The sequence below is a fragment of the Liolophura sinensis genome, chromosome 8 (genome assembly GCF_032854445.1).
Source record: "Liolophura sinensis isolate JHLJ2023 chromosome 8, CUHK_Ljap_v2, whole genome shotgun sequence".
In the NCBI taxonomy this organism is placed as follows: Eukaryota; Metazoa; Mollusca; class Polyplacophora; order Chitonida; family Chitonidae; genus Liolophura; species Liolophura sinensis.
In genome coordinates this window covers 36,215,628-36,228,544 of record NC_088302.1, presented here as the reverse complement: position 1 = coordinate 36,228,544, position 12,917 = coordinate 36,215,628, and the positions used below count along the sequence as shown (strand labels likewise).

At 37.9% G+C, this 12,917-nt stretch overlaps 1 protein-coding gene across 1 annotated transcript in view; it reads left to right on the top strand.

The window, feature by feature from the left end:
- Positions 1 to 8,148, top strand: part of LOC135473475 (sushi domain-containing protein 2-like) — a 28,506-nt gene extending 20,358 nt beyond the window's left edge. Inside the window, exons 15-18 of the mRNA XM_064753326.1 lie at positions 1,631 to 1,861; positions 3,106 to 3,285; positions 3,666 to 3,798; positions 6,301 to 8,148. Of these exons, the coding sequence (XP_064609396.1) occupies positions 1,631 to 1,861; positions 3,106 to 3,285; positions 3,666 to 3,798; positions 6,301 to 6,448 (692 nt within the window). The 3' untranslated portion in view covers positions 6,449 to 8,148. The remainder of the gene's footprint in view (positions 1 to 1,630; positions 1,862 to 3,105; positions 3,286 to 3,665; positions 3,799 to 6,300) is intronic.
- Positions 8,149 to 12,917: the final 4,769 nt, after the last annotated feature.

Genomic DNA, 12,917 nt, shown 5'->3' with positions numbered 1-12,917 from the left:
CAGGATATATATATGTATAAATGATCCGTTGGCTTTAAATAACTTCAACCGTCTTGGTGGCCTAATGGTTAGGGTGCCTGCCTCGAAGGCGAGAGACCTGGCCCCAGGATCACGAAGCGATCTCAGACCTAAGTCCAAACTTCAATCATTAAATTCTATATGTTCCTTTCCATTATTTTAACTGAAATTTGTTGTAAAGTAACTTACCCATAACTTACTTTGTGAAGCAAAATTTTGACCTTTTAACTATTATAACAAATAAACAATTTTAATATGATTTGAAAGTTTGACTTAATCCTTAGATTGCATCGTGATCCTGAGGCCTGGACTCCATTGTTCAAAACTGTCTGACGGCTTAATGCCAAATTTAACATTAAACCAAGCCTTCACTAAGCAAATCTATTGTTGTTATGGTTTTGATTTGGACAACGGCATTGACTCCTGAATTTGGCTAAAATCTTAAATATAAAATACAACTTTATACTAGTATTAGCTAATAGCTGGTATCAAACTCTGGTCAGGTCATATCAAAGACTTTAAACAATGATACTTGTTGCTGTTTTCCTAGACGCTCTACACTCAGGGCAAGGAAACAAGACAGGGTGATCCGGTGTCAGTGTAATGTTTTGTGTCATGTCTGGTGTCTTCGGCATGATACGTCAGTGGTCGCATGATACGTCAGTGGTCGCATGATACGTCAGTGGCGCAATGATACGTCAGTGGCGGTATGTCATGTCGGTGGCGGCATCACTCTCACTCTGCATTTATGATAGAAGGGATACAGGAGTTTACATATTTACATAGCAGATTTACGGTTCAAACAATTGTTTGTCAGAAATGCACAATCAAACACTCCAACAATCCAGTTTTTACGCTTTCCAGCGATCGTTCAGAATACCTAGAATTCTGTTTTAAAGCTTCGTCAGTAAACTCCGCAAAACACATGGAAAGAACGGTTTACCTTCAAAGCCTGGCTGGGATATACATGTATCTATTTTGTATTGAATAACACCATTGAAGTTACAAACCCAGAATAGATTCGGATTCTCTGTTTTTAATATCGACAATTTATTGTGTATATAATTGAAAATGGATCGCTGCTTTTCCTATTCTTCTCTTATATAAGGCCAGACTTATTTTATGTGTTGGTTTGGATTTATTGGGATATTAATTTGTGCTTAATGCTTTGTATAAAGAGGTCAATCCCTTATCTGACTGAACCATATACAGTTAAAAGCTGGTGACTCCTCCAATATATTCGCCACGATATGGCTGAAATATTGCAAAAGTGTCATTAATTAAAGCCATAGTCATTCATTCTTCATTCTATCTCATTTACCCAGTACACATTATCCACACACCAGAAGAATATGGATGCCATGTATTTTATATTAGCTTTGGTGTGATAATGGCTATTTTGGGAATTTCTTGGTTTATTCGAACCATCATTTTTCGTTCACAAATTGAATCAGTGTTGGATTTTCACGTAGATTTGCGTACGATTGTGTTTAGGTGTGCACCTTTCATTTTCACACAAGTTAAGTATGGGTCTGGCGTTAAGTATACATCTGGTGTTGCTATATGGCATTAAGTTGTGTAGGTCAATGAACGTTAATTCTATTCCTCCTAGGGGAAGTGGCTGCAGAAGAATCCCTATTCGGCGACCCAGAGCCCCGTGATGAAATGTTTGTACCCACGTTTGCGGAGCCCACGGGTGCTCCGCCTCAAACAATAGCGAGTGTGTGCGAGGACAACGCGCAGTGCAGGTATGACTACATGGTCACGCAGGACTCGCACCTTGCCAGCAGTACATTGAAGGCTTCGATGTGGTATAAAACTCTACAAGATTTCCTCAAACCAGGTAACTCGTCAGCGTTTCATCCATAAAGTATATCTCATCTACTAGGAAATTAATTAAGTTGGTTAACACTGTTGAATGATCATTTAATAGTAATATAAGTATGATACTTTGGAATTACTAACTCTGATTACTAATGTATATTTTGCGCCTTGTCGGTGTTTTTTTATTTTATTCTGGTTGAAAGCTATACTCAAGACTTTGTAGATTTGCGATAGCCGTCAGTTTTGTGAGTAAAGAGAAAACGGAGCGCCCGAGGTAAACCACCGACTTTAGGCAATTACTGACAAACTATCTAACCTGACATGTGGCGTAAAGACTTGAAAGTCGTCTTCAACAAGCTTAAAACTGTTCAAAAGGTCCCACGAGTGCCGTCCGCCGTTTATTTTCACCAAGTGCCATGAGCCATGATAAAGCAGAGATCTTGATATTCTATATCCAATTAATGCTGAGATTGAATACCCACCTCGTAGCGTCATCAGTGGGTATAAATGCTCTATTAAGAATATAACAACTGCATGGTTCTTATAAAACTAAGTATAAAACTAAATTTTACTGAACTAGACCCTAAAGCTTTCCACCTCTGTTGCTTACTACCCACTATTAATGTCTTGAATGCGATGACAAAGTAATCATGTCAATCCCGGCTCGGGATTTAAAATTGATTCGCAGATAAATGGATAGGTCAAAGGGAGCGTATAATGTCTGGTGCTTTGAGAATGTGGTTCCAGTGAGCCACATGGTAAATGTGTTGGCATTGATGACACACTGCCATGATGACACACTATCATGCTATCACTAAAACTGATGTTCAGTTGAACATTGTATCCACGTGAAACAAACAAATTCAAGCCCATTGCAATAAAGATTAATTTAATCATATGATTATGGATTTGAAAAGCTGTTTTACGGAATGACACCGTCACGATTGACATGACCGATAATAAGTATACATTTACAAGTGCCATACATATTACGCTCTCCTGAGGGAAGATAACTTACTGCGGTGAAAATATGTGGAAATCCGACAAGCTCTAGTTATCTAGTCGTTGTATGCTATTGTCATATATTTATAGTATGATAATGGCAACCATAGATAATATGGTCAACATAGCTCGTAGTGTCTTAATAAATTGTCCTAATTTTTTGTAAACAGACATTCGTATACCAGTCGTCAACCATTAAGGACGCTCCAGGTCAATAATGCCAAGGCACTTAGATCAAATACCCATCGTTTATTGTTCCAGTGGACACGTGTGGTTTACTGAATGTACCTTACTCCAAGAAAGACAGTTATGATTACACGGCCGACTCGACTGTTCACGTGACCGGATGTAGGCTAGGACTCCGCCTGCAAGGAGAAACGACGTACACCTGCGACGCAGAATCCAAACAATGGCAGCCGGAAGTCACCGCAAAATGCGAAGGCCAGTAGATGCACAGTTTTTTGGGGTATGGGAAGGTGGGAGGGGGAGAGATTTTACAGAGAATAAAATACGTGTTTAAAATATTTCACTCTCTGCATTCACAAATGCTTTATAGCACTCGTTCTGTGTTGTACAAGTAATATTGCCTAATATCTACCCTAAGTAAATAGGGTAAGTCTACCGCATGAAATGCTTTGTACGATAACTCGTACCTTTGCAGAGAACAACATGTGCAGTGTGAACAAAGTTATCCTGCCAGACAAGAAAAAATCGACGTGCTTATGAGTCAAAAAATAACCTCTATGTTCACGATTTAGGTGAGTGAGTCTTATTTCTCAATCCGTCAGCGAATCGGGCAAATGTTTGTATTGCATCTACAGGTCAAGTAGAAGACGCTGGCCTTGGTATGAAGATCGGTATAGGCCTAGGAGTTGTAGGTGGCTGTGCAGCCGTTGTCATAATCATCATTATCATCACTCGCTGCAGAGCATCCAAGAAATCCAAAGATAAAGGGTAAGTACGATTTGTTCTTTGTTATTTCAGCTACCGCCGGCTCGTCTATAGCTGTACGGCACCAACCGCACGACGCCATTGGTCACATCGAATGTAGTGGAATAGAAATACGACGCACTTTCCAGAAACGACTGGTAGCCGAATCGACAAATCACACCATATGAAAGCGATTTATGAAACAGAGCTTGTCCTATATTCATTCGATTATAGTCTAGTTCGACAATTTGATAGGACAGATCGCACAGTGATATCGCGATATCCGGTAGCTGGCGAAGCGGTTGGTTTTCTATGAGCTCTGCCTAAAGTTTTCCTCCGCCTTTAACGTGAATAACAATTATTCACCTGTAATATTTTTGACTACGGCGTAAAGCACCTGTGAAATATTCATAAAATATATATTTAAAGTACATCGTAAGATTTAAATACTGTATTTGATAATACGTTGATATAAAGGCTTGATAAGGTTTGTCAGATACCTGCAGAAGATTGGTGGTTTATTCCGGGATCCTCCACCCGGTAAACCTGACCACCGTCATATAAGTGAAAAAAAAAAACGTTGGGGCAGGGTTAAGAATCAAGCACATAAATAAACGTACAATAACTGCACAATATACTGTATAGCTGAGATTGTACAGAAGATCTCAGAAGAAAGAATGAATGAATGATTATGGCTTAAAGCTATATTGGCAATATTTCAACTATATCGTTGGGATAAAGACGAGAGATACTAGGACTTCGCTATTCCACATACCATCATTAATAAATTTACCTTATTCGTATTGTATAAATATCCACATTTTGCTATGTTTGAATAAGACATTCTAAATATTATTCTCAAAGCTATACACAGTGTCAGAGTGTACGTGATAAGAACATTATAGTCATTTCCACCCACGAATAAGTAGTTTTGCGCTAAATATTGATAGTGAACACCTTATTTTGCTCATGTACCACCTTTGCCTGACCTGACGGTATGTATGTTTGAAGTTCTTTTGATAGTTATGTAAACGAAAATGTGGCTGATATTACTTTATTATTCGGAATAATTAACAGACATGTATCTAACTTTACTGGGTGATGGAGTAACTCGATTAACCTGGTTAAAGAGACTAACCTGTAACTTACAGTAACACAACTAACCAGGCACAGCTAATAAATCATTTAATGACCACACTTATCAATGCCAACAAATAAAGGCATTTTTAATGTTATATATTCTAATTTCTAACTCATTCTGCTGCTTCTAAGAAATATAACATTATGTAAGCGATATTTAACCAAAATAAGCATTTCGAACAGTGTATTCCGTTTTACAGAGTAAGAAATATTAATGCTCTAGATTTATATCGTCACAAAAATGTAATATAACCAAACCGGCATTGTTCTAGAGTTCAAGCTTGTGCCGTGTGGGACCATATGCAACCAACCATCAGCCTATTATCGGCACAATAATGTATTATAACCAAACCGGCATTGTTCCATTAACAGTACAATCTTGTGCGGATATACACGTATGCAACCAACCATCAGCCTATTAACGGCACAATAATGTATTATAACCAAACCGGCATTGTTCTTTTTAACATTACAGTCTTGTGTGGATATACACGTATGCAACCAGCCATCAGCCTATTATCGGCACAATAATGTATTATAACCAAACCGGCATTGTTCTTTTTAACAGTACAATCTTGTGCGGATATACACGTATGCAACCAACCTTCAGCCTATTATCGGCACAATAATGTATTATAATCCAACTGACATTGTTCTACTGACAATACAAGCTCGTGCGGAGATAAACATATTTAACCAATCAGCAGCCTATTGTCGTCATACCAACGCAATATAACCAGACCGGCATTGCTCTACTGACAGTATAAATTTGTGCGGAGATACACACATACAGTCGATCATCACTCTATATATTGTCGTCGGAGTACTGTAACCGTGCACACTAACCAGTTGTTCACGATTTAATTAGTTGTAAGGATATCTACATATGCGGTTAATTATATGTAGTAACTACTTAGAAAATGACTATGCACTAACTCACTTACCTTAAAACATATATTGAAACGTAGGCCTATTAACAGGTGTGAAATAGGTTTAGGCTACTACCCAAATCTGCACTGAGACAGTATGGATGCTCGGTCTTTGATACACCAGCCAGCAAAGAGCTAACTGATACCTTCGAATAACGGCAAAGAAACCTGATCTCTTTTTCATTATTTTTTTTCTAGTGTATATTTTTCGTTAATACTCATAATTCTGCTTCCATTAATTAGGTAAAGCACTTTGGAAGGACAGCTTAAAACCAGGTGTAAAAATACTTTAATTGTTCTTTTTAGATGGATTTAAAAGAGTTAAATTCATTCTACTTATTGAATTCTATGAGCCGTTAGAACCTTACTGCCGGCATTAGGACAGTTTCCAAAACTTTGAACAGTTACGAATTCACGCTAATTCTGTCACGTTTTCTTCCACCCTTGTATGTGTCAGGTCTGCTTCCCGTGATACAGAGCTACGGCCTGAGACCAAGGTGCCCAGTCGTTCCGGGTACGCACCGGCTAGAACCAGTGAGGACATCGAAGATATGAGACCCAAGGTCAAACCAAGGTCTAAACAGACTTCTGAGAACAGTGTATGAGTGTGAACCACGGCACGGCGATCACTTAGGCAGCCCCGAGAGAACATTCACCTTTCCGCCTCGAAAGCAATGATCGCCATTCTACGTGGGTGTGAACTTCATGTAAGGCGAAATCAGGCTTTAGAGCGGGATTTGCATGTCATCATATAAACTCGTGTTCACGTGTCAGTCCTGTCATTTCTTGAAGACAATTCACGTTGAGAAGCGAGATTTCACGTTACATGAAGTGTACCCCACACCATTCTCATGACATTCACCGTTCATACATTCACAACATATGTGTTGTTCTCTTGCTTGTTTAGGAGTGTTTAGTTTCCTTTGGCTTTTCTTGGGTCGTTACGTCGGTCATAGAAGGATGTATAGATTTTGTAATACGTTAGTGAGCCGTGCATAATATGGATTTGCTTTCATACGGATTTTGTTGGAAGATTAATATTTGTACTGCTGAATGTTCGTCGAGAGGATAAGAGCAATTTACACGTTGTTCCATATGATCTTTAGCATATCTTAAGATTTGTATAGAATTCATATCCTCTCTCAGAGTCGCGTACGACAAGGTTGAGCATGACAAGACTCCGATTTCGATCTCCACCAGACATATGAAGTGAAATAAACAAAGTAAACAATAAGAAATCACGTCCACGGAAATCAGGTACAGAATGTTATTCTTTGCATATTCTGTCTTTCCGATTTTGTCGTCGGATATCAGACAAGCACAATATAGGTCTCAGAATAGAGCCCAGGACAAAATTTTCGACATGTTTTCAAGCGACAAGTCCAGAGGGACTGACTTTAGACTCCTCATTCATTACACTCCTGTGACGTTTCAGACACGATCTTTGACATGCTTGTGAACTCTTCAAATTCGAGGTTGACACATTCACTGGGTTTTTTCTTTTTCAGTTTTCTTTTTTACATAGAGCGGATTGCTTTTATGACATCTCACTCCCTGACATAGAAAAGAGGGCTCTTCTGGATCGCATATACATATAAATGTGGGCTCATTAGACTCACTATGTGACATATAAATGTCTGACCCCCTTTGAGTTATAAATGGGACCTCTTCTGACTCACTGTATGACATAAATTAGGCCTCCTCTGACCATCTGTATGACATAAATAAGGTCTTGTCGGACTGGCTGGCTGACATAAATGACGAATCGTGTGACTCGCTCTCTGACATATCAGTTAGTGCGCTTCTGACTCGCTGTCTGATATAAATGGAAGCTATCTCGAATCTCTGCCATGAATGAGGACTCTTTTTGACTGTCCGTGGACTTTTCTGATTCTCTGTCTGACCTCTATTCTGTGACTCATTGTCTAACATATACTGTAGTAAGTCTTTCGACTGCCCCCCTCATAGATGTTCATAATACCTTGCATGCACTCTGGGAAGGTGGTACCCTATACGACTGTGTGCATGGCAGGACGCTGGAAACCATGGGGTGTTTGGTCTGTTGGAATAAAATTGGTATGGAAGCAAATAGGGTTCCTTATGCTATGTACTACAGACATGACACCGGTATGTAATGCTTTTGAATAAAGAAAAACCTTTAGGTATAGGACATGGTTTTGTACAATGTGTGTAGGTGTTTTGACAGGTTGAGTGTTCATTTAGCTGGAAAAAATATTTTTGTTTCATATGTACATTTATAGGATTACTCGGTTTATAGTAAATAAATGTCCAGTATATAATTTTTTACCATTCTTTTGCATTTGATACTTTTTCATAAGCGCAATTCCAGCTCTCGTTGATCCAGAGATGCGCCCATAAATCTGGGGATTTTGTCGGATAGGTATCTGGCGAAGGGAGGTGGTTTACTTCGGTGGCTTTAAAATATTTTGACAATCGCACGCATAGTCAGATATCAAACATAGTCAGATATCAAACATAGCCAGATACCAGACATAGTCAGATATCAAACACTGTCAGACATCAAACATAGTTTTATACCAAACATAGACATCAAACATAGTCAGACATCAAACATAGTCGGATATCAAACATTATCAGACATTAAAACATAGTCAGATACCAAACATAGTCAGATACCAAACATAGTCAAATATCAAACATAGTGAGATATCAATCATAGTCAGATACCAAACATAGCCAGATAACAAACATTATCGGATGACAAGCAACTGGGCGATCACCAAGGTCGATCTCCTCTAGCAAGGCTTTACAGTCCCGTTCCGAGATATTTGTGAATTTTGTCCAAATTGGTTAGAATTTAACATCACGCTGGAACGAGATTTCACATCAACAACACAATTGGAATCGTCTAATAAATAGCACAAAAGAACTCTCCGACATTATCCCCCAACGAATTAGACAAATTGGCGCTATAAGGATAATAATTAATTAACTACAGACTGGTTCCATATGTAGTGTATTTCTTTTAGCCAGTCGCCTGTATTCGGCTGTCTGTAAAATCAGTCATACCTAACTGTCGGATTTGATTAAGTCAGTAACAACACAAACTCTACACGTTAATATGTTCGAAGTTCATACTCTTGCAAAGAAAATTAATTTTTTTAATTTCTAACTTTTAATAAAATTCTCTAATTTATAATGTTAAACTTCATAAGTTTTACTTCGACACCAAAAAGTCATTGCCTTGGGTGACGTCATAATTATTAAAAAAACAGTGGCATTCTGGATATTGACAGGATTTCAATACTTTCTGACGAAGGGAGACACCATTTCTATGGTTTACCTAAACTGCTATCGACTTAAATTTAAACCCTGTTTCTGACATTGCCATATTGTTAGTATGTTTTAGTATAATATAATATTCATATATGAATTTTACTTTATGTTTGGTAGCATATGATGTCACAGCGGTATGATTTTAGAGTTGCAAGTTAGGAAATTCTGTTTAAAAAAAAACAACAACAATGTAGTTTATCCGCTGAGACAGTAGTTTAGCTGCTTTACTGCGGGTATTTTGTTCTACCGAGGGTTGTTGCAGTTTTGTGACACAAATCACTCTGAATAACTATGATGTCACCCGAGGCAATGAGTTCTTGGTGTTGAAATCATCAAGATTATTGCGGTTTAACATCATTAATTAGAGTATTCTAACTGCATGACTTGCAATAATAACAGACGTAGTAGAATATGTTAATATGTAGAGCTGGTGTTGTGACCACCTGGTGTTGAGAAAGGCAATTCTGATAGCGAATATGATTGATTTCACAGACATCTGAAAGCAGGCAACTATACTACAAAACAGATGACTCATGGATCGCAGTCGCAGTCATATTTTCAGCTGTATATACGGCTAAATAATTTCACCGCAACACATACAGCGTAGTTGCGTCCTCAGATTTGACCTCAAGTCACAATAATCTTATATCAGCGCAAGTGTTTTACTTGTTTCGTATCCAAGAGAGTTAACACGTAGGCCTAAATTAATTGAGTTCAGTTTATTTCCGCCTTTTTGTCGTGGTTGTTGAAATGATATCTTGTATCGTTAATAGATTAACGTTTTCACTCCTAGAGAGCGGTTTTAAACTATATGATTTTCCGTCTGTGAGCAGGAAAAATCACACCACTGCTTCCGCATACAGACGAAATAAATCCTCATGGTTACACGACACTGTCATTCTAACAATATCCCGCCCCACACGACGTCCACATAAAAACAGATCTGAACTATCACTTCTTTCTATATATTATATAGATTATATGATATATGATTATTAAACTGGCTCATAAAATTCCACACGCGACTGCAAGGAATTTGAGAACAATCCTTGCATCTGACATATACAAAACATCAAGTTTCAAGTTTCTTGAAAAAGTTTGACCGTAATACACAGTATTTTCCACGTTTTCCACATATAGTTAGGCAAACCGAATGAATCATGGATTGTATATTTTAAGCTCTTCGTGATGTAATTTTGCACCACAGTGGACACCCGTTGCGATTTGAAAAGTTTTCTATCCATATCCAGCTGTGAGGCCTCTCTTTACCCCTAACGATCTTTATAATAAATCGACAAGTCTTTAGGCAATAATACGTGGCTAACAGTTAACTGTTGGTTTAGAGTTCACATCGAGGATTTGATCGGTCGATCCGGACCGTTAAATGTAAGGCATACAGATAAAAACAAAGTGTTTTGGATGAACGAATGATTTACTTCTATACTATTGTTTGTGTTTTCTGTTTCACAAAGCTACATGTAGGTATAGAACATTTACGTGTTTTAACTCAATGAATATGCTTTTACGCCGCTTCTGAAGTGTTTTCCGCCATTCTATGTATTCTACATCAAAAAACACAGCTGTACATGAATTTATAAGAATTAAAGCTTATACAAGCTGTGTATTTTTACACAGTAGTAGAATATTTAATTTATTCCATGATTCCATTTTTGCACGATGGAAGGTAAACAGGAGTATTAAACTATCAAGGTAAAGCCTTTTGCGTTTTGGATGCAATTGACTCTTTCCCCCACACCAACACAACCCCCAACCACGCAAAAAAGGATCTTTATTAATTCAATATTCATAAGAATCGATTAATTTCTTTAAAAACTAAGAAAAAATATACATATGTTGAAAAAAAAAGCGATCCAAAACCGTATTTCCACCAAGATATGATTTACAAGTAATGGTTCTCACTGTAACTTCACCTAATATTATGTACAAAATCACATTGCTTTACACATTGCATAGACATGTCGCTTTGTGAAATCTCTTTAATCCTAGAGGGCCTCCGTAACTGAGGTGGTTAGCGTGCCAAGAGCGGGGAGCTGTGAGTTCAAGTCCAGCTCATGCTGGTTTCCCATCCGCCTGTACGTGGGAAGGTTTACCAGCAGCCTGCAGACGTTCGTGGGCTCCCTGGGCTCTCCCCGGTTTGTTCCTATCATAATGTTGGTATAAGTGAAATGTTCTTCAGTATTGCGTTAAACAGCAATCAAATCAAATGAATCTAAGATCTTACGTAAGCTCAATTCGTGACGGAAGATACTAACCTCACCCTATTCACAGTTTAGTGTGTACGACATGCATCCACCCATAAATCTGACTTAAGTTGTAAAACATACTTGAGTATGAATAAAGTAAATAAATAAATAAATAATAAACATCAATGTATATTAGCAGAAAATCGCCAAACATCCTTGAGTATGAATAAAGTAAATAAATAAATAATAAACGTCACTGTATATTAGCAGAAAAATTGCCAAGGCACTGTACCTTAAATGTTTTAATGTACACTAAACTCAGATCCAGTATCCTCTCCTACATGTAGATACGCAGAAGCACTAACAGGGCTGTCCCCCACAATTACAGTATATACATAAAACATTTTTCTCTCACAAACCTTCAGTTATATCTGATAAGAGATATTTCAACCCGCCTCCGCGACTAGACTTTTGAAACAGTCTGAAGTAGTTTAAATTAGATTCTGTACGCTTTAAAACAAATAATCCGCGAAAGCCACTTCTGAGCCAGCACTGAAATGAATGACCTCTCATTTAGTTTAGCAAAGAGCCAATCACATACCAAGGTACACAGGCAGCCAGTCCACTCAACACACACCCCCCGTATCTTGTTAAGAAGTGTCTCATGTCTTTCACCATATATCATTTATCTGCGGAGGATTTGTGTAGGGTATAGGAGAGACATCCGTTACAGATACCTGACGATAGGCCTAACATATCAGCAAACGTCTACAGCTTGAAACTTTAGAACTTCACATTCTGCCCTCACGTTCGCCGACGCTTATCTGTGGGACTAAATTATACTTCTCAAGGTAAGCCTAACATTTGTTTATAAGCTGCGTGGTCTTGTTTTCTTTGTTTATTTAACTGGGCCCAGTTGTTCGAAGTGTATCAGCTAATACACATATCAAATTTTATACTCAAAACTAGCCTAACTCAGCAGCAGTTAATGCAGTAATCCAAAGTCAAAAGTATAACAGCAACAGTTTTAGTTCATGAGAATGAGAGGGAAGATGATATTTTTGCTGCTGTTGTTGCTGCTGCGGAAGAAAATGCAGAGTTTTTTGCGTAAAAATTTGTTTGAATATGATTGTGATGAGAGTAATAACAACAAAGATGATAATAATTCTGCTGTTGATGATACTTTTAGCATGATTGTATAATAAGGTATGAACATGACAAGGCCTAAACAGGGCACAAGTTGATGAAGATAATAATGATGTAGTCATGCTGATGATCGTAATCACATCTGTCATCCTGATGATGAAGAGAGAGATAATGACGGCGGCGATGAAGGTAATGAACACGTTTGATGATGTCTTTTGGGTGGTCAGTTTGATATGAACTTCAGCGATTCAACACTCTTGTTTCAACTCTTTTGAACTGTAACTCTACAATGCATTTCTCAATTTATATTTTCTGTGATCCCAGCGACCTTTCAGAGGGACAGTGACATATATGGCAACATATGCTAAGAGTAACATTAAGAAATATTAATTTCAGAATTTATTCT